Source organism: Artemia sp. Qi Xiang Cuo, chromosome 12, assembly GCF_049724085.1.
Source record: "Artemia sp. Qi Xiang Cuo chromosome 12, ASM4972408v1, whole genome shotgun sequence".
In the NCBI taxonomy this organism is placed as follows: domain Eukaryota; kingdom Metazoa; phylum Arthropoda; class Branchiopoda; order Anostraca; family Artemiidae; genus Artemia; species Artemia sp. Qi Xiang Cuo.
The window spans coordinates 48,123,092-48,150,158 of NC_142805.1; the positions used below are offsets into that span (position 1 = coordinate 48,123,092).

The following is a 27,067-nucleotide window of genomic DNA, read 5'->3' on the forward strand; positions in this document are numbered from 1 at the left end:
TAATTTGTACTTTATTAAAAAAAATTCTTTTAAATATTTTCGCTTATGATTTTAAGAAAGCAAAAATTAATTAAGATTTTAAGGAATAATTATCAGCATATGTATATTAAATTGAAAATGCATAATTTTTTTCAGTAAATTCATTTGAATTTTTTTCAGTAGAGTACAAATTATATTCTGGCTCTTAGAAAGCATGGGGTTTAGAACCCTACTCCGATTAATTTCTGCTCGTTTTGAGTTTGACTTTATTTTATTTTCTTGTTTTGGGTTTCATTTATTTATCGATACTGATTTGAGGTAGCTTTATGATTGGTAGATTGTTTGATTCTATTTTTGTTCATTTTTGGTTTAATGGAGTTCTTTACTTTTTTTGAAAAACTTTTCTCGTGCAAAAAGTTTGTTTGATTAATAAAGAGTAAAGGATAGAGCGTTAAAAAAAAGAGCATAAAGCGCAAAATAGGAGCGCCTATGCCATTAATACCAAAACAGGCAGAATCATAGTTTAGAGTACTAGAAGTCCGAAGATTACAAGCAACAGCTCAAGTCTGCGTGTCAAAGCGCAAATTTGTGGATTCAAAAGCGCGCAAAAAGCGCAAAACTGATGGAAAGTTTGAAGAAACTCCGGAAAAAGTGGTAATGTAGTACTAAGTATGGGGAACCCAATAATCACCAGTAGAAAGTCGAGCGATCGCTTTATGGCACCTTTGCAATCGCTGAAAAGTGCGCTAAAAGCGCAAAACTCATTTGCTTGTTACAGAAAGTGCAGATTTGGTAGAAATACGGTTTGAAATACCGAGAGTCGAGTGGTGTTGAAAAGAAAGTGAATCCGTAAGCCAGAATCCGGTCCTGACATGTCTTAATGCCCATTTCTAGCGCGAAAATAGAAAAATTTACAAAACATTAGTTTCTTAAAACAAGCGATAATTCGAAATGTAATCGAACATGCAATCCGAAGCGCGATTTAGAGCGTCCAGCAGATTCCATGACGCTTAATGACACAAAAGAATGAAGAATCTCAAACGCACATAGAGACCTACATGTTACTTTTTCTTTTTTGACTAAAAGCCATTTCCGTTTGCTAATTTAGCTAACTTGTCTTGATTGTCATTGTTACTGGAAAATGGAATACAAAATAAGCCAATAATTATCACATGACATGGTACTTCGCTGAGATCAGATCAGATGTTGAGCGACCGAGATTCAAAGTTTGGCTTAAACCTTAAAAGGGACTCAGAATACATAATACATTAAAATTCATTATACTTGGCAGGACCCGTGGCAAGAACATAACTTGATGCACTCAAGTGAGCTGCTTTTGCAGTTGCAGCGCCCAGAGCATTGCTTTCTGCAACTGCATCTTAAAAGCTCTCGACAGGCGACAGAAGCTTGGGGCAGGGTTGACCATCGGGGAGCCAAAAGCCTATTGCTTGTCTTTTGCCATCCGTAATCGTTGGGATTCTTTTCGGGATTATTGGCAAGATGAGAACTGGACCATGCCTGGGCTTGGTAAGCGTGCCGAATGTGCTGGTTTAGCGCATCCTGGGTTGGCGGGAGTCTGTAAATGGATGATTCTTTTTTTGTGAAGAGATACTTTCTCAACTTGTTTACCGACTTTCCCCCACTGGATCTGTCATATACAAGCACAATGAACTTTACAATCTGTGCAAAGTCATTTTCAGTGAGCTCTTGAAGAGGAGAAGACAGGCGGTTGAAGACCGGTGTTATGGCACTGTGTGCTCCCATGCTTTCCAAAACCCTCCTTTGCCTTGCCACAGGAATGCGGACACAGTGTCGCAGCCACTTAGAGCATGGAAAAAAAGCAGTGACTCTGCCTTTTCTTCGCCAAGTGCAGTTGCTATGTCGTGAACAGGAATGTAGCGGAAACTCTTCCCTTGGCCGTATGCTGCGTACAGTTGATCAACCCCAATCAAAAAGTACTTTGCGATGAGCAGAACAACTATATATGAATCAACCGTTCTGAGAGTGATGAATTTCATGTTGCAGCGCGCTTGATGGAGGCAGTGTAGGACTATCATGCTATATCCCTCCTCGTGGGTGCTAGGATGAATGTCAGCCAAGTCAGGTGGAATTGCTTCTCGCACTATCACCAGAAGTCCCGACAACCAAATGACTGATATCAGTGTCGCAATTCTTTTTTTTGCAATGAACTCAAGTAGGTCTGCTTGCTGTCTGAACACTGAAGGAAACTAGTCCAGTTTTTTGGAATTGATGTTCTTTCTTCAACCTTTGTCAACCATTGCCGCGTTTTTCTCGCGTAGAAGGTTTCAAACTGTCGGACTTATAAATGCCAGAGACAACGTCAACTCACTGTGTTTCACTTGTGAACTGCTTACAAAGGTATTGGCAGATTTCTTCTGTAACATATTCGCCAGACGTCTTGCTTTTTGGCTTTATAAGGTGGACTGGAAGAGCACCATCAAAAACTTTGGAATCGGGGTGAGGTTTGTCGGTCACAACTTCAGAAGAATAAGCTGTGAGCAGAGTTATAATATCAGGCTTCGTGCCGAATCTCAGAATACCCTTATCAGGCATTGAAGGAGGGAAATCCAGGTTCTTGTATTTGAAAAACTATTCCAAGTCAGTGCTTCTGGTGTTGCAGCCAATATAGAGTTTGACAAATAGGGCTGAATCGATTTCGACTTCTTTATCGATGGTAAAATGGGAGTTGAAAAAATGGCATCTTGTTTTGGCATATCGGTGAATCAATAGGCTTTGTACGTTTTACAAAACGCTGTTCCACAAAAGTATCATGCAGGGATTAGCCAACAATTTCCAAACTGCGGTAACTACTGATGGCAAGACAAAAGGGTACTCTCCCAGATTCGATAGAAACGAGAGTGTCGTGTAATACATACTTTCGAAAGGATTAGCCTATTCTATTAGACTAGGGTATTTACAAGGTTTCTAGCGTTTATCAGGAACCTCTCCTGAAATGCCGAGCCCATTTCGTGATCTTCTGAATCCCACTGTTTCTTTACATTTTGGAATTTCGGTTCGTTCGGAAAACAGAAAGTTTGATGCTTTTATAGCGAGGCTGGTAAACTTGCGCTTTTTTAGCAGTTCGAGTGTTTTATAAGACGCTATAGAGCAATCACTTGACTTCATACCGATCACCATTGGCTTCCAAATATTTCATACAATATTTCCACTTTTTCCAGAGTTTCTCAAAACATTCCATTAGTTTTGCGCTTTTTGCGCGCTTTTGAGGGCGCAAATACGCGCTTGGACAGACAAACTCGAGCTGCTTCTTGTAATAGTCGAATTTCTAGTACTCTACACTATGTTTTTGCCAGTTTTTGTTTTCCATAGAATAAGTGCTTTCATTTTGCGCTTTACGCACCTTTTTAGCGCTCTACTGCGTGGTTCAGAGCTATCCTTTGCTTTTTATTTAGCCACCATTGGAATCTCAATGTCTTAAAACATATTGTCAGAAGTTTTGATGCGTCTGTAGAGAGACTGGTAAACTTGCGCTTTTTTAGCGCTTCAGGTGCTCCTAAAGGTGTTTTTGAGGGTTCGCTCGACGTGATTCCCAGCAACATTGGATTCCCCGTGCTTTAATCTATATCTCCACCAATTTTGGTGCTTTTTGCCAGAAGTGCACGATTCAAGTGATATTTTCCATTTAACAGCCCCACTACATAAATGACCTAGACATACAAACATATAAAATGGAATAATAGTTACAGCAAAACAAGACCTTAAAAAATTATTTTATAAAAAATGTGGAATAAGCTAAATCTATATTCAAAGGTGCTCAGAGTAAGATGGTGAGAATGAGGCCAACAGAAGACCAAGAGAGTGAGGGCGATAGAAGACCACAAATTATGCACAGATTTTCAATCCACATGATCGAAAATCTCTAAATCCATTTCAAACTCTTAGCGATAATATATATATATATATATATATATATATATATATATATATATATATATATATATATATATAAAGCTGCGTGCAAGTCAATGGAAGACGCAGTCCCACATTCCCGGTGAAGACTGGCGTCCGCCAAGGTTGTGCCGCCACTCCCGAGCTTTTCAACTGCGTCATAGACCATGTTATGGCCAGCACGATGAATCGCCTTCAATTCGGAGACCGGGTACTCTCTGATGCTGACTTCGCCGACAACATAGCGCTAGGTGCGAGCACCGTCGATAAGATGACCATAGCTATCCAGGTGCTCTCAGAAGAAGCCTCGAAAGTTGGACTGAAGATCAACTGGCAGAAAACCAAAGTTATGCTCCTTGAACCCCCCACATCCCGTTCTACTGTTAAGGAAGTCAACATCGGAAGCAACCGAGTAGATGTGCTTGAAGACTTCACTTACCTGAGCTCTATTCTGTCGAATGATGGCTTGATCACAAAAGAGCTTACATCTCGAATTGCCAAGGCTTCAGCACTTGTTGGGAGGCTTAGCAGCATCTGGCGAAAGCCAAACATAAGCCGATTTACCAAAATGCGCATCTACAATGCGTCAGTCAGCACCGTCCTGCTGTATGGAGCGGAGACGTGACTAGCTGCCAAATCTATCCTCAGCGCCGTCGATATCGCTCAGACGAAAGATATCTCCGAAGAATCGAAAGACTTCACTGGACTGACCTCGTTAGCAACCAGACTCTCCTATCACGTACGACACAAACTCCTTTCTCAACGCAGCTCGCCCAGCGTACTGTTCGGTGGTACGGCCACCTCCTTCACATGCCACGCGACTCCCCAGCACGGGTCGCATTTGACTTCGACCCCATCCTACATGGATGGAAGCACCCCAGAGGACGCCCCCCCACTAGTTGGAAAGACAAAGCCGATGAATTCCTCGCCCAAGCCCACATCCCGGTGGAAGAAGCTGCGATCCTGGCAAGCGATAGGTCAACCTGGAGGCGCCTAGTCTCATCGTTCTCTACGCCGAACCTCGGCAGGAGCCTTAAGTCAAGTAAGTCATATATATATATATATATATATATATATATATATATATATATATATATATATATATATATATATATATATATATATATATATATATATATATATATATATATATATATATATATATATATATATATATATATATATATATATATATATATATATATATATATATATATATATATATATATATATATATATATATATATATATATATATATATATATATATATATATATATATATATATATATATATATATATATATATATTGCCAGAAGCTAAAACAGATCAAGATTTTTGGTTTTAGAAAATCTTTCTAAAATCTTTAGAAAATCTTTCAAAAGACTTTTCCGATGTTCTTTCAATAAACACATAATAAAACTATGTCATATAATGATCGAACCTGAGACGAACAGAAATTGCTATTAATGAATAAATGAAATCTAAACGAACAATATTGAAATGAGTAATCACGTTTCCTTTCAAGCAATTATAAAATATCACGAATAAGAGTGGGGCTGCTACCCCCTTAAATACCTTAAAAGCCATGGGGTTATTTACACTTTACTGAGAACAAAATGTGTTTTGAACAATTTTTTCCTCGTTATAGCATTAAAAAATCAACTTCTGCTCAATCATCCAGAAATTACCATATTTCAGACAATTAAATTATTTTCACTTGTATAGTATGCAGTAGGTATTTATGAATAAACTCCTTGTTTTAAATCCATATTTCCCAACTGTATAGAAAATTGACACGAGAATCATTTAACGATTCGGCATTTCCAAAAATTACTGCGGTAAAGTAGATTGCTTCTAAAACTACTAACTCCAGTTTTAAAATTCTTATTTGTGCATTAATTATCTACACTTTTGAATGAAGTGGCATCACATAGAAGAAAGAAGACAAAAATATCATTTAAAAATAATAGAACTAGCTATGCACGAAATTTGAAACATGAATCCGAAATGTATTTTTCCTTTTTTTTGTTTTTTTTCTTCTTCTTTTTTTTGTTGAAAAAAAAAGACAAATGAAGGGTAATATTAAAACATAAAGCGAACAGAAATTAAATTAATACAATAATTCAAGCTCAAAAAGAACAAAACTACTATCAATGAAACCAAACGAACAGGAATTAAAATGGACAAATCCCATTAAACATAAAAAAATACCGCTATAGATGAATAAATGAATCCTAGAACGGACATAAATTATGATGAATAATCAAGTCAAACCTAAAACAAGCAGAAATTAAAACAAAATACTCTTATGTTATGGCACTATCTCTTTTATTGCTTAAAAAAGGGTACTTGATACGGCAATTTGCATTCAAATGACCCCTCTCCTAGCTTTCTACGACCACTAAGCCGATACGATCACGCTTGGGGTGAAAAAAAAGACGAAACAACAAAACAGTAATTAAAAATTGGCCTTTAATTTACTATACCAACAATCCTCATTTCTAGTGTTAAATGCTTCACATGAATTACATAACAGAAAATTACGCAACAGCGTCTCTAGTTCTAAAATTTCCCGTTAAAATTCAGGAAAAACATTTGAGCATTTTTGTTATAACCCAGACGAAACCTAAATACGGCGCCAAGAAAGCAGATACCATATTCGTACTTTGTCCTAGATAAATCTCGTAAAGTTTAAACCCCTTGACGTCCAACAACACCATGAAATTTAAATACTTCCATCAAGGCCGTATCCAGGGGGGGGGGTGGGGGGGTTACCCGGTTTGAACCCCCCCCCCTCCCGAAATTTTTACCGACTCGAAAACAAGTCGAAAATTAGTAAAACCTAGGTAAAAATCAGTAAAATTAGTCGAAAACTGAGTCAAAAATTAGTAGAACCCCCCCCAAAAAAGTAAAAAATTAGTAAAACCCCCCCTGAACAAAAATCCTGGATACGGCCCTGACTTCCATCCAGACATTTTAGCAAAAAAAAACCTTTTCCAGATAGACTAAATGAAAATATTTATCCGCCAATTTTTCTTATTTTTCTTTATGGTTGACAAGCAAATGTTCACTCAGATAATAGTTATTTCAACCTCTATTTGCTGTTTATGCAAATTAATTTGAGTATTCATGTTTCTTTTCTGCTTTTTTTATTGCTTTTATAACAATAGTATTTTGTGATCAGTAATAGGTCGAAAATAGAGTCAAATTTCAAAAGTATGTAAATTCAATTATTTTCATCTAGTATCTATGTTAATTTTATTAGAATTTTTAAATCAGGAGTGAATGGTGAGAAAGAGCGTTCGCATTGTTGACCCGATGGGGTTGTCGATGTCGACGGAGCATACGAACTGTTTACCAGGGGTAGTCGGAGACTATACGCACTGTTTACCAAAGTGGATGGAAGACGGAGTGAAGGCATTATTTAAGAAAGAGGGTCAAATACGGAGCCTTTGGAGTCAATAAGGAGGAAGGGAGTTCAAGGGGGCATTTACCCCTTAGACTACTTGCTCCCTTCTTTATTTTAAACATACGCTTTTTTTTGGGGGGGGGGTGTCTAAACTGAAAAACGCCTTTTTTGGTACTTCAACGAGAAAGAAAACTGAAAACAACATCAGAATTGAACCCCCTCCCTAAGGTCTAAAAAATAAACTTTGCCCTTCCCCTACATATTTTTCTGAATAGACACCATTGGACATTGGAATGAGAATATTTAAGAATACATATTCTCACCAAAGTGGATCTGAGCTAGAGTATAAGCAATGTAGACACAAGGGAGTAGGAGACGGGGTTTAATCACTGATGTCCAAAGGGGTTGGAAACGGATAATAGGTGCATTTCTAGCCTTCTTCAAAACACTGCAGTACTGAAAATCCAACGTTCAAGCACTATTTTGATTTATTGGTGGTACCTCGTTTCCTGTTGTACGTGGACATACACAAGAAAATTATGGGTAAGTTTTCATCAGCTTAAAAAAAAAAAAAAGTGAAAGGTAGCACCGTGTCAACAAGTGGAAACTCAACTGCGAAAAGTTAGCCTTTAAGGTATTGGCTAAACATAGAAAAAACATCATTCTTGGTTAAAGGAGTTAAACATTAGCAATGAATTAGTGACTGTAGGATTCCAGTACAATATCCTGAGGTTATTTTAGAGGAGGTGTTTAATTGTTCTGTGTAATGGCAACGTTCGCTGAAAACTACCAAGAAAATCGAATAATTTCCCTGCAGCGTATCCACTTAACCCTTGGTTCCCACCGATGCGATTTTTTTTTAACGCAGAACAGGTCACGGATAGCGGATGCTGGAAAATCACAAAAATGTTCACACAAAAACGGATCAGTGCAGCCGTTGAAGCGCAAACAATACTATGAGATATTTAAACAGCAACTGCATAGGAATAGGCTAAATCAAGCTTTAGAATCCAAGAACAATATTCAAAGGGCTAACCTGTCTTAGCCTTGGCTAGCCTAGCTAGGCTAGGTTGAGATAGCTAGGGCACGCCCTGTGGATGAAAGATGACAAATTGCCAAAGATTGTCCTTTTCGGCTAACCGTACAGGACAAAACGTAAAGCGCGTCGTTCCCGGTTGGGTTGGGAGGATGTCAAAAAGAAAGATTTAAGGGAAATGAGAACCTCCTGGGAGGGTGTAAAGAGGGAGGCTTTGGTTAGATGGGATGGAGGAGGAGCCTGCGCAGTTGTGTTGGCCTCGAGCGGCTTGGCGATGCAGTGAGTTGTTAGCAGTAGTAGTTGTAGCTGTGCCTGATTAAAAATATAATTCTGATCTTGTGTATAATTCTTATCTTGTTCATGTTCCTGGAAATATCCCCCAGGTACTAAGGATTAAAATCTTGGATAAAAAGGACCTGACCCTCGCGCTCTTTGTCAAAAATTAATGGAAAATTTCTGATAAACATGATTAGTTTCTCATTTACTTGCAATTTATGATTCTAAAAGCTTTCAATTCAGAATAACGGAAGCGAATTTCGATGGCTCAGTAGAAATATTTCAACACAGCCGTTGACTCGTCATGACGCATAAACTTGCAGCCAAAAATGGAAAAAAGTGGCTGGTTCACGCAAAAACGGCGGAAATCGCATCAGAAGGAACCCAAGGTATGGCTTCGTTCGCTGTGAAACACCTGCTTATGAGACAACGCTACAGCTATAACTTTTTACCAAAAGGACAAGATACTGGTATTATTGGATTCATTTATTTCAGAACTGTTAATTCAACAGCAAAATTATGATATTACTTAGACCTTTTCTGAAAGAATTATCTGAACTTCCATTTAAAGAAAAGGAAATTTACCTATTTCACATATTTTTAACGTATTTTTCAACCAGAAAATAAATACAACACATATTTAAAAAGAAACGATAGATGGACATTTCTAAATCTCAGCTATTAAATGATATTAAAATTGTTATCTTATGTTGAAATCATGACCAAAGGCCTAGAGAAAATTAACATAACAAACTTGCAGAGAGAACATAAGCCTAAAGGCAAAGTGAAAGGTTTGACATAGAACATTAAAGCATCTAACTCTCACCTGTCTAACAGCGTAAAGACAAAATTTTGCACTATATTCGGAAAACTTTAAGTAAATTTTTCTGGTTTGTCCTCTGTTGTTCTAATCACATTCCTTAATAGACCTATAAAAAAAGCTAGTATGTGAACAGTAATGTTATTTGAAATCTAATCTTTTGCCTTCTGTAATTTCAGAAAGCCGTAACTTGATCTTCTAAAGAAGATGAAAGGTTTCATGAAATAGAATATCCATAAAATAAGCCTGAGTCAGCAGGATTTGACTTTGACATTAAAATAAAAAATTTCGATCGTAATGCGTATCAACTATAGAGAAAAATCAATTAAATTGGGCTCTCTTTGCCTGTAGTTGTCAAACACTACACACTAATGTTTAAAACTTAATTTTGCAAAATACAATACAAATACATACTTAATTTAAATTTCAGTAGCCTTAAATAAAGGTCATAATCTTTTAATTTTACAATAAAGTTATTTTTGTATCAAGAAACAATTGGTGATTCTGGCGCAAGAAGTCTACTGATACAAGTATTGACAGACTTGCCGGAAAAAGTATACACGAGCATAGTTTTACTATTCAGATTTTATGAAAGTGCCCGCTTAAATTTCTTATTGATTTCGAATGTCTCATTCCCATAGCAAAACTTAAAATTCATATTCGAAACACAACAGTTTATTTGGAGGAAGACAAAATTCAACAGCATCGACTGATCTGCTGTTAAATTTCCCTTGTGAGCGCGTCAATAGCCCACTTTCACCAAACTGCGATTTAGAGGGTTTAGTGTCATGGTATTGATATAATGCCTGAATATGTATTCATTCATTTAGTTGATATACGTGTTTATACACGATCAGAAGTGTGGCTGTCCAAAACCTCAAAAGAAAGGGTGGTTTCTACACACCAAAGTCAATATTTCTGTATTAAACAATATCAAACTGCAGCAAAATTGTTGTAAAAGTGAAAAGACGCCGTAAAATCTGCAAAATCGTGGATTTTAGTGCCATAATTTAGTGATTGTGTCCATCCCTGTCCATCCGTTTTTAATAAACGGATATAATGCCTGAATATGTATTCATTCATTTAGTTTATATACGTGTTTATATACGATCAGAAGTGTGGCTATTCAAAACCTCAGAAGAAAAGGCGGTGTCTGCACACCAAAGACAATATTTCTGTATTAAACAATATCAAACTGCAGCAAAACTGTTGTAAAAGTGAAAAGACGCCGTAAAAGCTGCAAAATCGTGAATTTTAGTACCATAAGTAAACGGTTTTGTCCATCCGTTTTTAATAAACCCATAAAAACATCTTCAGAATACAATACCTTCTGAGATGAAAAGTCGTAGTTTTGCTGCCATCTTCGAAATTACTCACGCTAGGTCACTGGGTATAAATCGGTGCCATATCGAGAGTTACTGTCTGCAGGATGAATAGGGCTTAAGACTTGTTGGAACCTATTTGGATCGATTTCAGTCCTCCCTTTTCTCTGACTTTTTTCCTTACTCAGGAGCCCCTATTGAATTGCTTCAATAACAGCCAAAGTAGCTACTACCCTTAGATGCAGGTATTATTCTTTTGTTCTCTAGTACCTGGCCCGACGGATGTTTTAATGGGAGAATTAAACGGTTAAAATCGTCCCTCTGGCCTTATTGCAATTTACTTTTGTGTAGCTTGCAACTACATTTACATGAATCTACACAATGTTGCTGATTTTGCTGGTCCGCAATTATGTTTTTTTTTGCTTATTTCCCATTAAAGTGCCAGTGGACACAAAATAAAATCCTTCTGGCCCGTCGAACCATTCTAGGTCTATTCATACCTAAGAACAACGATTTTCTATGATTTTTCTTTTGTTCGTTTCAAAATTATTAGCTTTTCAAAACAGTACCACTTTTTCGTCAGTAATACCACGCTGAAATGTAAAATACTACTACTACTACTTAAAACTCACCGCACCAACAAGCCGCCTGAGGCCAACACCTTTCCGGGAAGTTCTCATTTCCCTTAAATTTTTCCTTACGACATCCTCTCACCCCAACCGAGGATGACCTGTATCTTTCATCCACAGAACGTGCCCTAGCTACCTTAACCATTCTCTCATTATAGCCCTAGACAGCGGGATTGAACCGCACTTTTCATACAGCCTACTGTTTGAAATATACTTGACTACTATACTTAAATCATGGTCCTACTTCAGGACCGTACTTAACCACGGTCATCACTGTAGCTTCCAATATCCTAATCTTGGTTCGCAGACTTCCTTCCTATTCTTCCAAACTTTTTTCAAATGTGAAAAAAAAACCTTGGGTCTTGGCTATTCTACTTTTTACTTCTTCATTGTACTCACCGTCTTTACTAGTAATACTACCTAGATAATTGAGGCTGTCCACTTGATCGATCTTTTCGTACCCAGCATCACCTTTTCATCTTCGCTTATTCTCTAGCCTTAGCGAATTAGTCTTTTTAGCATCAATCTTACAACCTATTCTTGTGCTCTAAAATCGCAAAACCTCTAAAAGTTCATTCATCTTGCTAAAGCTTTCATCTAGGATGCTCAAATCATCAGCAAAATCCAAGTCCAGAAAAGTTTTACTTCCCCGTTTGATTCCGCGTTCTCTATTGCTTTTGCTGTGCTCCTTAAGCCGCGTTCTTCCATTACCTTTGCTTTGCTCCTTAAGACAAAGTCCATTAAAATTATCCCCAGAAACGGGATAGAACGCAATCCTGCTCATCCCGATTTAATACAAAACCAGCTACTAACATCATTTCCTACCTTGACCGCAGCTGTGTTATTCTCATACATATCACCAATCACTTTAATGAATTTGTCTGGTATTCCATACAAGGATAAAACCTTCGCTAAAGCTCTTCTGTCAGCTGAATCAAACGCTTGCTCATAATCTATAAAACTGAGGACTTAGTGTTTGATGACTCTGGTTCTTCTCAATTATTAATCTAAGAGTGAAAATTTGGTCGACACATCCTCTACCCTCCGCACATCCGCACTGTTCTTTTCTAAAACTTTGTCTACAGCATCTCTAAGAATGAAAAGCATTATCGTACAAAGTAATTTGCCTTCTACAATAACCAGGCTAATACCTCTATAATTACTACACTCACTTTTATCACTTTTCTTATGCAGGGGTTTAATTAGGATTTTCCTAAAATCACTAGGTACTTCCCTTTTTCAAAAATCATATTCATAATCTTTACTAACATATTTCCAACCTCATAAAATACAAATAATAATTTATTTTCAACCCGCTATACAGAAAATGAAGTGGAGTAACACAAGAAAAGAAAAAAAAACACAAAAATACATTTAACAAGAACACAATAAATAAATATTACACTCAATGCGCTGTGGCTACCCGGATAAGTAGGCGGTTAACACCCAAAGTAGCATAAATGTTCTCTTGAAGACGGCTACTTTGTCTGAAAAAAAATTTACAATATTGGGAGCGCCAAAAATCCGCATCATCTTTCTATTACTGTATCTGCGAGGCAGATATAATAAAAGCTTGCAATATCGGAAATACATAATTCTAATATCGCTAATATCCCCTGGTCGAAACAGGATGTGAAGGCCAGCTGTGAAAAAAACCGCATGATCACAAAAGCTCGAGTACAATTTAGCCAGTGCCTTTCTGTTATATATTCCCCTGTTGGGGACAATTTTCGCATACCCCAGTTTCAGCTTCTCTTTAATATCACTCAATGCCCGGAAACAAAATAACGTAAGCGATTTGCAAATATTGATCCCAAGGCATCGGAAAGATACAACACTTTTTACAGAAAATAAGCCGCGATCAAGCGGCGTTGCTGAAGATTTTGAATTAAACACTAAATATTCACATTTATCAGTGTTGAGGTTTAATCTGATTTCCCCATACAGCTGCGATACTAGTAGCACAGACTTCGTTAAAGTAAACTTTGACGTGCTAACAAGCAGAAGATCATCCGCATATGCAATATAGGAGACGTTTGACAACCCTGAAGAGTAAGAAAGCGGTATCATATTAAAAACATTCAATAAACAAGCTTTATAAATATGAGGTGAAAGCAAACCACCCTGACGGACCCTATATCTAACTGGTATTTTACCAAAGGCCCGGGAACTCTGCCTCAACTGAATAAATGAATTCTGGTACCAAAATTAAAGTACAAAAATAACTGAACTAATCACACCCAAACGTGCCTCAGAAAACCATGCCTGAGAGTGACAAATAGTATCGAAAGCTTTAGATAGGTCTAACGCGCAAAAATGAACTTCCGTTTTTAAACATTGTGCTTCTTGTAACACTGTTGCATGTATACGGTGGGCATGCTGGCATCCTATACATGACTTAAAACCGAAATGATTTGCGTCATAATCCACCTTATCTTGAATAAATGGGAGCAATACATATTCAAATAGTTTGCTTAAATTACACGCTACAGTGATAGGGCGGTAGGATCCACAATTAAGCGGATCCTTCCCTCGCTTCAGAACAGAGGTAACAGTACCACACAGGAAAGAATCAGGCACTAGTGAGCTACTAACACACATCTGAAAAAGTAGTTGCAGATGGCTAATCAACTCGGGAGAATCAACTCTTAAATGTTCAACACAAATTCCATCCAAATCAACCAACTTAGATTTTAGTCTTTTAATACTTTTCACAACAGACTCAGCACTAATAGGGATAATATCTTTCTGGCGTAGTCTACGCGGAATAACTGAATCAAGCAGTCTACAAAATCCGGAATGGACTGCATAATTTACTGTACTGAAAATTGTCGAGTAATGACTAACCCATGAATCACCAGGAATTAAACTGGACGAAACAGTCGGGTTTAGCTTACTAGAATTCACCACTTTACTCCATTGCCAAGGACTTTTCGGAAATTCCTTACCCTTATATCGGACGCTTTGCAAGTAAGATTTGAATTCAGACTTATCGTATCGATTATCCTCCTATAGTAAACTCGATGCTTGATGGTGCGCGTGCGGCGTAGCGGCACGCGCAAAAAATTTGTTTGAGCATTTAGTAAAAACAGATGCGATGTAGTAATTTTTTTCTCTCCGATTTAGTAAATTCTTCCAGGTCAGGGTGGCAATCCTGATCGCACTTCAAAACATTAGGTACCGCATCACGAAAGTCCTTTGCAGCAACTGGGTCAATATTCACTAAAAGTTTATTGCCCGACGGCTTAATAGAATGAATGGCTTGGTGTCCCTTGATTTGGTCAATGGCATCGCGGCGTTTCACAGGATTGTTAAGCTCAGGAGAAATTCCCGAGATCACTACAGTAGTAGTGGATGTGTTTACATTTGGCTTAAACGAGGCACTGGTAATTAATTCCAAAAATCAAAAAGTCATGGATAATTATCTTTAAATGAAACAGCTATGAAGGAGGAAAGTAAAGGAGCTGCAGCGGAAAATCATATTACCTTAATTTTTATAGCTAATCCTAATGGAGCGAGCTATTCAAATTGCGGTTCACTAATGCCAAATTAGTCATTGCGTAGTTAAGCGTTCCATAAAAGACACATGTTAATTGTTTTTATTCGTGGGCAACTTTGGACTGATACGGCCTGGTGAGTAATTTTTGAAGTTGATTATGGTGCTGACGACCTAAACTGATATTATTTTAAATTATTAGAAGCTAAAACAAAGATTTTACACAATTAGAATAGCATAAAATAAAGTTTTCTTCATTAGATACACAGTGACATCTGTATGTGAAAAATATAGATTGCGTCACTGCCTGAGACATTCATTGATATACAAAATCCGGAGTGACAACTTTTCTCAACTTCTGATCTTGACTTATGCAGTAAAAATCATTAAACGACGGCGCAATCACTTTGCAAGTATATAAAGTTGGATTTACTTTTTCTTGGGTGGATCAAATATAAATGAAATTTTAATTACACATTAGTTTTTATTTACAGTAAAAGAAAAGCCTATTATGCACGGTATTTCTATGCGCTTTGCTGCTTTAGAAAACATTTTCCTAAGCATATTCCGCGTTGGAGAAAAATTGTAGCAACCCCTAGGTCTTCTTGGATAAAAGAATCTAAACTTCGTTGATATTTAGAGGTTTTGCGAGTCCAGGGTGCTAGAATAGGTTTCAAAATTAATGTTAAGAAGACTAAGTCAGTAAGGCTAGGAGTAAGTGAAGATGAAAAGGTAACGTTGGGTAACGAAAAGATTGATCAGGTGCGCAGTTTCACTTACCTTGGTAGTATTATTAGTAAAGACGGTGGGAGCAGTGAAGATATTAAATGCAGAATAGCCAAGGCTGTAAGTGTTTTTTCACAGTTAAAAAAAGTTTGGAAGAATAGGAAGATAACGCTGTAAACCAAGATTAGAATACTGGAAGGTACAGTGATGACAGTGGTCAAATATATCTGAAGCATGGGCGCTCCGAAAAGCGGATGAAGATTTACTAGATGTTTTTAAGAGAAATTGCCTAGGGATTGTTCTGGGTGTGCATTTCAATCCCGCTGTCTAGGGCTATAATGAAAGAAAGGAAATGAGAACTTACTGGGAGGGTGTAAAGAGTGAGGCTTTGAATAGATTGTGATGGAGGAGGAGCGTGCGTAGGTGTGTTGGCCTCAGGCGGCTTGGTGGTGTGGTGTGTTGTTATTAGTAGTAGGAGTAGTGTTCGAGAGAGTACTTGTTTACTTTACTGCTAATTATCTTACCGTACACTCGTATATGTTTCTGAGTCGATTCAGTGTCAATCACACGTTTCCTAATATTTCCTGACTCACCGACTCATGAGTCGGTCTCATGCATGTCATGTTTGCCTCAAATATCTGAAGTCTGTTTTGCAGATGGTTTTATTAGCAGACTAAAGTATTATTCCACCCGATTACTTGGCATTCTTTTTGATGATTACGCTGCTTTTAAAAACCGTATTGATTTGATTAAAAAGAAATTATGCGGGATTTTTTTTTTTTTTAGAAAGCGTCAGCCTGTTTTCTGAGCGGATTTTGAAAGTGCTCTTTCATTGCTTTATTGAGTCTTATGTTTCTTATTTTCAATTATGTAAACGCCAATTTTTCCTTCTCGCCAAGAAATCTTATTCAGGAAGCAAATCGTTCGGCAATTGAACCGTTACTGGCTCTAGAATCATTATATTCTTTCAACTACATTTTTTACTTTTTCCCAGCACCACAGCGACCTCCCCGCGTCTTTTAGTACTACTCTGTCTTACATCTCAAATTAGTATAATTTTTATCTTCGTAATAAAATGCCATTCAAACTCCTTCTTACTCCGTCCCTAATGTCAAGTTTCAATCCTCTAACATGCGTATCATATCTTTTAAAATGTGTTAGCTAAATCAGCTCGAAGTTGTCACTCATTTTGCGCGTTTAAGGCATTCGTAAGTTTTTCTTGGGTTGGAGCTTGTTAAATTTTTGTTGTTTACTTTTTTTTAATCTAGTTCATTTGTCACTTCTATTTTTGTTTCTTTCAGCTTTCTTAGTTTTCTTTGTACAGTTTCTTCTTCCTTTTTTTATTCTTATATTAGAGTAAAAATTATATCTTCCTCTCCCCTGTCTCGTGCCAGCCAGGTGCCTTTGTAGCAAATAGTGTCTGTTTTTATTTTTATGAATTCATGAAAAAAAAACCTATATATTTTTTATAAGTCGAAAATTTCTCGAAAGTATGCAGTTGTGACCGCACTGACGGTCCAACAATCATGCAAAATATCAATGCCAAACACAACAGAGATCCCAAAAATTAGTTGATCTGACAGACGAATCTTGTGTTCACGTTTTCTCTCTGATTTGAACCCTTAAAATATTTTTATGAAACAGATATATTAAGGAAGCTGCGTCTTTCTTAGATTAATCTGATTCTTGTTTTAGGAGTTATGGGCTATTTCATTTTTTAGTATGGGGAGTGATCGTCTCTTTTTGGGTTGCTAGCTACCGCTGCAACCCGGAAAGCACATGCCGTATTATTGGCCAGGTCTGGCGAGAGCAAATTCATCCAGCCACTCGCTTTATTCAGTATTATCCGATCGACAAAAAAAGCCTCTCTTCTGTTTGATCCTCTTTTTGCAAGTCAATTTTACTTAATACCAAACGCACCAAATATTTTAAACCCAAAGCATTCTGAAGCCCAATCCATTGCCGAAAAATTATTTCATTGGTTTTCACATGTCAATGATATAGAATCTGGACGATACATATTATTTAAAAATATGAGATGTATTTTGATACGTGGCTTAATGCCATCCAAACTTTATGTTTGATATTTGCAGACTTGCTAATGTTTGAAAGTATGGGAACAAAGGAAGGGCTGGGAGAGAACTTAAACATTTGAGAATAAAGCTTGATCAAGATTTGAGCAAAATTTAAAATCCATTTGGAAACCATTTTTATTGACTTCAGAAATTGAGATTTAGGGTCTTTTAGTTCGTTTTATCTGCTTTTCACGTAAAGCTGTACAGTTTTTAAGATTTAAAGAAAGAATAGATCTTTTTTGTTTTTCCTACAATAAGTTTCCTGTGGTGTATGTGTTGAAGTATTGTGTATTCCATTTGTTGATTTAGTTGCGTATGTAGAGTTTTATTCTTGTTGAATTGCTCTTTGTTGAGCAGTATGATTGGATTATAAATATGATGAGTTGAATGACGTTTGAACTGGACTTTTTAAGAGTTTCAGAAACTGATGTTAAATTGTTTTCGCTGAAGAAACTGTTTTAACTGATGTTAAAACAAAAGATTATCATCTGGTAGTATTCAGGGTTAATCTTAGAGCGGAAATTTAGGAAGAATAACTACCTTTCGGGAAGTTATGACGTTGCTAGACTCCAGGATGATAATTTGAGGGAAACTTTCCAGGAACTATTAAACTAAAAAGTCAAAAAATTTGACAATGTAGAAGATAGATGGAATAATTGTAGTAAAATAGTTTGTGAAGTAGCAAAAACGTAGCTAGGAATATTAGTGAAAATGCTTTATGTTTAGCAGAGAAGAGGAAGGGCTTGTACAAAAATTATCTGAGTGATAGATCGTATGAAAATAAGAGTAATATAAGGAATACAGAAAAAACATTAAAATATGAATTAAGAAGCTGTGAAGTGAAGGCTATGAATAAAATCGCTGAAGATCTGGATCCTGTCAGATGACAAAATATTAAAATATAGCATTGAAATGTTAAAAAATTGAGACAGAATAGGCAGTTTGATCTAGTCTCTGTTCAAGATAGGAACGGGGCCACCATTACTGATAAGGAACGAGTTAATGAGAAGTAGGTAAAACATTTTGAGAATATATTCTAAACCACGATAAAGCTACAGGAAATGATACAGGAAAGATTTAAAAAGATTGTGGCACTTTAGAAGCAAAGGAAGATTTATTTTGCGAGGGAAAATTAGAGACAGTAATAATTGGATTAAAAAATAGTATGGCACCATGTACTCATATTGTGGTAAATGTTTTTTTAAATATGGTGTTTGTAATGTTAAATAAATTGCAAATAAATTACATGTTAAATAAAGAGATAAATTACTGAATATTATGAATATGACATTTGAAAAGGGGAAGAACTATTGATTTTAGGAAAATTGAGGTTAACCGCTTCATTAGAAAGTTGACAGGATGCACCAAATGTGGTAATTATAGATGCACTAGCTTAGTTGCTGTAGGAAGCAAATTACTTAGTATGATGATACTTTTTAGACTCAGAGATGTTGTAGATAGAGTTTTACTGTAGATAAAGTTTTAAGAGAAGAACAGTGCGGTTTAAGGAAGGAGAAAGGATGCGTCGACCAATTCGTACTGTTAGATTAGTAATTGAGAAGTGCCTGAGTCATCAGACTCCTTTAGCACTTAGTTTTAGAGATTATGAGCAAGTGTTTGATTCAGTCAGTAGAAGCATTGGAAGCTATAGATATCACAGTGGTCAAGATTGAACCCTGAATCCAAACGACGGAGGAAGATTTGTAAGATATTTTTTAGAGAAATTGTCAACAGATTCTTTTGGGTATCCATGTGACTGAACGTATTTGAACCAGTAATCTGTGCGAAAAATGTAGTTTTATCCCGTTTTCTAGGGCTATAACGAGAGAAAGGATGAGAAGGCTAGGACACGTTCTGTGGATGAGGGGTTACAGATTGCCAAAGATCTTCCTTTTTGGCCAACAATCTAGGGCCAAACGAAAAACAGGTCGCCCCTATAGAGGAGGAAGAGGTTTAAAGAAGGATTTAAGGAAAATCAGAACTTCTTGGGAGTGTGAAAATAGGGAGGGTTTGAATACAATGGGATAGAGGAGGAGCGTGAATATCTGTGATGTCCTCAGGTGGCTGGGTGCTGAAGTGAGTTTTTAGCCGTAGTATTAGTAGCAGTAGGTTGGAAATGAATGATCCAAGAACGCCTGTAATCATGTGTTTTATTAAATGGAATGAATATGTCTATATGAATATGTATTTGAAGGTTCTGCTAATTTTTGTACTTTTTTGCAGTTACATGCATATCAGTAAGCTGCGACTTTTGGTCTTGTCTATATCATTCGTGAAGAAATGGCTGGGGAAGGCGGTAAATAAAGTTTAGCCGCTTGTCTCATGCTCAACGGTTAAAAAACAGGTGCTCGGGATTCGTCCGGATTTTCCTATTATCCTCCATAACATAGTAGGGGATATTGCGGAGCCTAAAAGTATGAAAAAAAATTAAGGGCTGAAGAATAAAAATGTCTCCGGTCATAACAGCCCTAGAATCTAAACGAAAACTGTGTCAACTTTGACAAAAAATTATCGACGAAATCCCGCTTTTCTTTCTGGAATCGCATCTGAATCCTGCAACGTAGATCTGCTCTCGGATTTTTAAGAACGTAGTACTTTCGCAAATCACTCGAGCATCCCCAAAAACCCAACACAAAACGCAAAAAAGTCCTATTTAAAATTCTACCGAACCCACTGAGCCATTTACCGATTTTCAACCGAAAGTGCCTAGGTTTTACAGATTGTTTGAAAAGCAAAGCGAAGAAACAGTAGTGAAAGTCCTGAATATGGTTTCTTGTAATTCAGAAAATTGTTGTGTTAGGTGCATTAAACTTTTTAGAATTGATATATGTCTCAAAATAAAATATCGAAAGGTGTTTTACGCTACTAACTCCATTCCTTCCCACCTTGTGAGGCATGATAACAGTTGTACCTTATAAAAAAAAAATCAAATTTAGTATTTAGCATTTTTTTTTTTTTAATTTATTGGATCTATGTAGTCAAAATGGTGATTTCTTAAATTTTATGATAGCAAATGATTTATTTTCATTTGTGAATATTCCAACGAGAATCACGAGTCAATCTGCAACGATTATTGCCAATGTATTTGTTCGTTCAATTGATTTGAATCGAATTTTTCTGATATGATTATGTTTCCTTGGTCTGATAATCTTCCACTGTCAGCTGCTATTTATTGTAGTGTTAAACGAGTCCAGAAAAATAACAACTAAAATTTTGGCTGACGAAAAAAGAAAATCTTCTGAAGTTTTTGTAATAGACTGGAGTCAATTTTTTGAAGAGAAAGAATGCCCTACTAAAGCCATGGATGGCCTGGTGGAAGTCATTGACTCTATTTATGAAAGAACGTATCCAGTAAAAGTTTTTAAATCAAAGAAGCTGGTTCCCCGTAAACCATGGATAACAGAGGAGATAATTAACCAAATAGAATTAAGAAATTGGCTTTATGAAATATATTTGGATTTCAAAAGTGATGAGTCTTTTATTTTATTTACAAAGCAAAGAATCTGGAAAATAAACTGACGAGTAAAGCAATGTCTGATTATTATGGAAATAAGTTGGAGGAAAGTAAAGGTAATAGGAAAGAATCTTGGAATATTTTAAATGAGATAATGGTTGGTAAAGGAAAAGAGACCACGGCAGATATTAATTTGGAAGGATGTACCTGTAATCGTGGTGATTCAACTGAAATTGTAAATAGTTTGCTATTTTTTCTCGAATAATGGCCCGAGGTGTAATCTAGTATTAGCAGTAAATATTATGAAATGAACTGCAATACTATTAATGAAGTCCGTGGTGAAACATTAAATATGGAATTTCAGCCGCGCACGAGTGAAGAAGTGCGTCAAATTGTGAGGTCACTTGAGTCTAATTCTGCCGGTGTTAATGGTTTTGTCCCTCCCAGCTCTTAAAGTAAATTTAGGATATATTCTTCCCTGTCTAGTTTTTATCATTAATCTTTCCCTAGAAAAGGGAACTTTTCCGGGGCAATTTAAGGTGGCAAAGGTCATTCCCCTTCACAAATGTGGTCGCAATCCTACCTATCTTTTAAAAAATACTGGAGAGGGTGGTACAGAAACGGCTCTATAATTTCCTTCAGATGAATAGGCTTTTGAGTCAGACACAGGTAGGGTTTCGTAAGGATCATTCCACGACGCAAGCCTTACAGCACCTGGTTCAAAGTATTAACTGTGCATTAAACTCAGGTAACATACCTATGTCTATTTTCATTGAAATTAGAAAAGCGTTTGACACAGTTGACTACCAAGTGTTGCTTCATCGAATGAGAAGTCTTGGAATAGATGGAGTTTGTCTAATATGGTTTGTGAGCTATCTTTACGGTAGGTCCCTTAAATTATTTTTAAATGATGTAGTCTTATCGTCTTTTCCTGTAAAGTGTGGTGTACCTTGTGGTGTAGCTCTGTACTGGGCCCTTTACTTTATTTAGTTTACGTGGACATGATGCGCTTTTATCTGCAGAATCTATATATTACTTATTTTACGGATGACACTGCGCTAATAGTATTTGCAAAATCGGTCAATGATTTAATAGCAAAAACTAATAATGTTCTCAAAAGACTGGAGGTGTTTACGAGTTTAAGTTTGCTGTGCGTAAATGTAAAGAAGACGTTTTTAACGACATTCTGTAGGTGGGTGATTCTGTTGACGTAAGTAGTAAAGTCCTATTGTATGAAAAGCCTGTTGTACAAGTTAAATCTACGGTGTCTTGGCTTTCATATTGATTCTAATCTTTCGTGGAAGCATCATAGCGATATTATTTCCGCCAAAATTGCACTTGGAGTTGGCATTCTCAGGAGATTGGACCATATTCTACCGGAACGTACTCTTCGCACGATATACTTTGCAATAATCAACCCGTATATATCATATGGATGTGCAGTTTGGAGCAGCAATTTTTATACTAATTGCAAGCGTGTGGAAATTCTACAAAATAAAGCAGCAAGAATAATTGAAAAGTACGTAAGAAATGTGACGTCAGTGCAAGCTTTAAGTCTCTAAGGCTGCTCAATGTTGGACAGATAAGGGACTATCTAGCGGCGATGTTCGTGTTTAATTGTGTACATAATCTAGTCCCAGAAATCTTTAATGAGTTTTACCGTTTCAGAAGTTCTATTCATGAGGTTGATACAAGAAGATGTGATAGCTTGGTTGTGAAGGTTGAAAACAGTGTCAGATCGGGTTTTACTTTGAAGTATCTTGGCCCTTCTTTATGGAATTCGCTTCCTGTGAGCGTTAGGGCGACTGAGCACCTCCCACAGTTTAAAAATAGATTGAAAGAGTATTTCTTGGGGAATTTGTTTTTTTTTTTTGTCAGTGGGCTATAGGGCTGGAGGGATGAACGGGTTGAAGGGGTGGGGGTGGATGGAGTTGTATTTGGGTGATGGTTGTTACCCTGGGGGTGTTTGGGAGAAGGTGATTGTTTTTTTATTATTATTTTAATTAGTCTAGGATGCTTCTAGGAATATTTATGAAGTTTTTTTTTTATTAATTAATTTAGGATGTCTTTAGGAATGTTTATGTTGTTAATCGCTACGCATTAGCAAAATTAAAATTTTTCCGTAGCGTAGTGCTTTATATCTGTAATAAATTATTTTTTTGTTTATTATAAAAATTCAAAAAAGTCATAGAATCAATAGAAAAAGAATCTTGCCGTAAATTCTACTACTACTAATAACTTAATGCAGCACCATGCCGCCTGAGGCCAACACAGATACACGCACTCCTCACCCATCCCAATCTATTCAAATTCTCCCTCTTTACACCCTCCCAAGAAGTTCCCATTTCACTTAGATCGTTCCTTACGACATCCTCCAATCCCATTCGGTGTCGACCTGCTTTTCATTTGGTCCTAGACGGTTGGCCGACTAGGACAGTCTTTTGCAATCTGTCATCTTTCATCCGCAGAACGTGTCCTAGCCGTCACATTCTTTCTCTCATTATAGCCTTAGAAAGCGAGATTGAACGATATTTTTCGTACAGCTTACTGTTTGAGATATGGTCAGTCATTAGGGTTATAGGGTATCTATCACCTTTCTCGTTTAATGAGTTTGGTCAATTCCACTCACTGGAAGTTATGTCTTAAAATGGGAAGCTACTATTACAGTCGAACTAGCACAATATAATTGACAGAACCAAGGAGGGATTGGGAAGTGGGAGGGTTCAACTGTCAATTATACGAAAGGTTTAAGTTTTTAGTTTGTATTTTATATAAAAAATATTGTATTGTATGTAAATTTTATATAAAAATATTATATAAAAAATATAAATGTAAAAATATTTTATATAAAAATATTGTATTTTATATAAATAAATATTATTTATATAAAAAATATATATAAAAAATATATAAAAAAATATTTATATATAAAAATATTATATAAAAAATATTGTATAAAATATATAAAAAATATTTTATATATATAAAAAATATATAAAAAACGAAGGATCATGGAAATGAGCGAAAAAATTGATGTAAAAAGCTCACAATGTTGAATGAAAATAATTTTCGGTCGACATATACGAGATTCCATAACTGACATAGGGGTGAGGTGAACATGCTACTCGATTCCTTTTTGTATACTTTTTTCAAATATACTAATCAATTCATTCACAAATGCACCCCTTTCCCACCAGATGGTCCCATATACAGCCCTAATAATGTATTTCTTCGTTACATAAATGCAGCCATACCTTCTAGCTCGTATATTAAACCTGTTATCTAATTTTTCTCACGAAACCAATGAACGCAAGTTCATCATCAAAGCCAATTAATTGAAATAAGTAATGCGATGGCTTTTCCTCTTATGCTCGACTAAATAAATACTTTGACTAATCTCTTAGATTTAGGAGAGGACCCCTTAAATCCAGGACCCTAGATATCGGCAGGAAGAGGGAAATGCTACAACTTTTGAAAAAGAAAGACATTGAAAATGTATTAATTAGGGAAAAAAGAATAGTTGCATTTATTGATATTAGAATAAAGATCGTGTTAGCACTTGCCCCCTCCCCCACCCCCTGGAAAATTTTCTGGTTTCGCGCATGTCCAGAACCGTCCTGAATTTTCTTGGAAACAGGGTCATTATATATACAATCCCTATTATTCCCTATTTTTCTTACCTAGAGAGGTAGGGTTAGCTCTGGTACTGTTCTATTAGCTAGGCAACACGCGAGAACTGAAGTCTGGTTAATGCTAATGAAATAAAACAAAATATGATGAAAATATAATAGCTTAGAAATAAATTTGGGCTATATATTTGTAGATTAGTGGGATAGGGGTAAAGCATAGCATATATTAAATACGTAACCTAACTTAACCTAGGTACCTTTTTTACCCCTAAACCCCAAAAACTAAAGTGTGAATAATGTCCCCGGAGTGAGAAACCCTTGTTTCTCTCTTCAAAGAAGCTGCTTGACTAGTTTTTCGCGTCACAATTGCGATCCAATTCTCATGTGTTGTTTTACAGTACCTTAGCTCTAACGCCCCCGCCCCTCCAAAAAAAACATATAATACACAAGCTCTTCCGCCACATAGAGTTTTATTAATGATATAGATAGATGTTTATTGCAATAAAAGCCGCTTTGGGCCATGGCAAAATAAATGGGAAACCACACAAAATAATAGCATATGATTATACCACTCATTGCAAAATATAGTACATAACAATAACAGTGCAAAATTACAAAACAAAACAAAAACATAAGAAAGCACTTAATACCCTTAAACTAACATACATAATTACACAAAATCTCGCACACATGACAGACAACCCATTGTCTATGCCAGACACATGTCTGGCAACCCATTCTGGTAATATCATGACGACAACATTTGAGGATTTTTCCGATTTGTGTCGATGATTTTAAAGATTTTGCTGATTACATCACTTTAGATGGTAATTCTGAGGATTACATTTTCGTAATGACAACCCTAGCTAATCAGCAGATTCATAATCTTTTGCATTCTTATTCACGTTTTCCTAAGATTTACAGTGACGTCAAACTTACGACACGTGAGTAGTCAAATACTATTAAAGAAAATATATCACAAGATTCCCGGAGAACATTTTGAGAAAGGCTAGTAAGAAAACTGCATTATATAACTGTAAATAAATCCTACATTTAATTTATAACTTCTCCTTTTTAGTGGATAGAGGTTTACCTGTTTTCGGTATTTGCTGTCTATCTAAGTCTGTTATCTGTCATATATCCAAACAACTTGAGCGTTCTGTTGCTACTATGTTACTGAATTATCGGAGAGTTTTCCATAGTGTTTTATCAAAAAGCACCAAACGGAGTTTTTATCCCAGCGCTTCTGGTCACCAAACACATACGAGGCTGAAAGTAAGCTTTAATCCTTTTTTCTTTCTGTTTTAACCCTCAAGAGCATTTTTTTTTTAATTGCAAAATATCTGTTATGTGATTAGTGCCAGCAATGAAAAAACTAAAAATAAAAAAATTGCCTCTTAATGAAGTTTTCTCTTCTGTTATGTAATTGTTACCCGGGTACTTGAAACTCGAACATTGATGAAGTATTTTTTACATGGTTGTGGAAATAGATCTGTGGTGTAACTGTAACGTCTTCATAAGAATAAAACGAAGATCTTCATTTCTTGCAATTGTTCTTTCTTTTGTCCCATTCTCTCTATCGCTGTCTGTGTCTCTACCTCTCTCCTTCTCTCCCTCTCTCTCTCTCTCTTTCTCTCTCTCTCTCTCTCTCTCTCTCTCTCTCTCTCTCTCTCTCTCTCTCTCTCTCTCTCTCTCTCTCTCTCTCTCTCTCTCTCTCTCTCTCTCTCTGTCTCTCTCTCTCTCTCTCTCTCTCGAATACTAGCCCCACCCTCCCCGCCAATCCTCTTTTCCCCAAATGCTTGTGATCGAATTTTTCTATATGGTCATTTTTTTTCAAAATAAACCAACGATCATAGAACAGAGACTCCAGGGATAAAACAACCCACCAGAACCTGAGGGCAAGCATTGAAAATTATGCCCCTGGAGCATATAATGTTTTCATGGAAGAAATGGTAGCATAAACTTCGGAGGGGGCTCATTCGATTGTAAACTGGGTTTTCTAGTGCCCGTTTTAAGAGTCAAAATTTATCGGAGGGCAACCAGCCCACCCAAGGCCTCTTTTCCCCCAAATGCATCTGATCAAAATTTTGAGATAAATATTTTGTTCAAAATAGTTTATAAAAAAGGTAAAGGATGCGGAATTAGAACCTTAAGGTCCAAACCGGCGGTGCTGATTTCCGTCTCAAGACCCTTCAGCCAGTAGGTACAATGGGGGGATGGGGGCCATCCCTCCTGTGCTTTTGCACACCCTTCCTGTTTATCTTCCCCAGATTTCTCCAGGTAC

The 27,067-nt window shown here is 36.6% G+C and overlaps 2 protein-coding genes across 7 annotated transcripts in view; one reads left to right on the top strand and one right to left on the bottom strand.

The window, feature by feature from the left end:
- The window catches only part of Rift (Riboflavin transporter), a 40,119-nt gene extending 14,139 nt beyond the window's left edge, over nucleotides 1–25,980 (bottom strand). Inside the window, exons 1-2 of one of the 6 annotated variants that reach the window (XM_089098282.1) lie at nucleotides 25,877–25,929; nucleotides 9,459–9,561 (exon numbers count right to left, since the gene is read on the bottom strand). The gene's annotated coding sequence lies outside the window, so the exon portion shown is untranslated. Of the gene's footprint in view, nucleotides 1–7,643; nucleotides 7,869–9,458; nucleotides 9,562–12,228; nucleotides 12,319–14,889; nucleotides 15,021–25,876 lie in introns of those variants that run through there. The other 5 variants (XM_089098283.1, XM_089098281.1, XM_089098284.1 and 2 more) reach the window with 5 other exon arrangements.
- LOC148946209 (D-lactate dehydrogenase, mitochondrial-like) overlaps nucleotides 25,924–27,067 on the top strand; it is a 531,845-nt gene continuing 530,701 nt past the window's right edge. Inside the window, exon 1 of the mRNA XM_089097633.1 lies at nucleotides 25,924–26,058. Coding sequence (XP_088953759.1) covers nucleotides 25,954–26,058 — 105 coding nt within the window. The 5' untranslated portion in view covers nucleotides 25,924–25,953. The remainder of the gene's footprint in view (nucleotides 26,059–27,067) is intronic.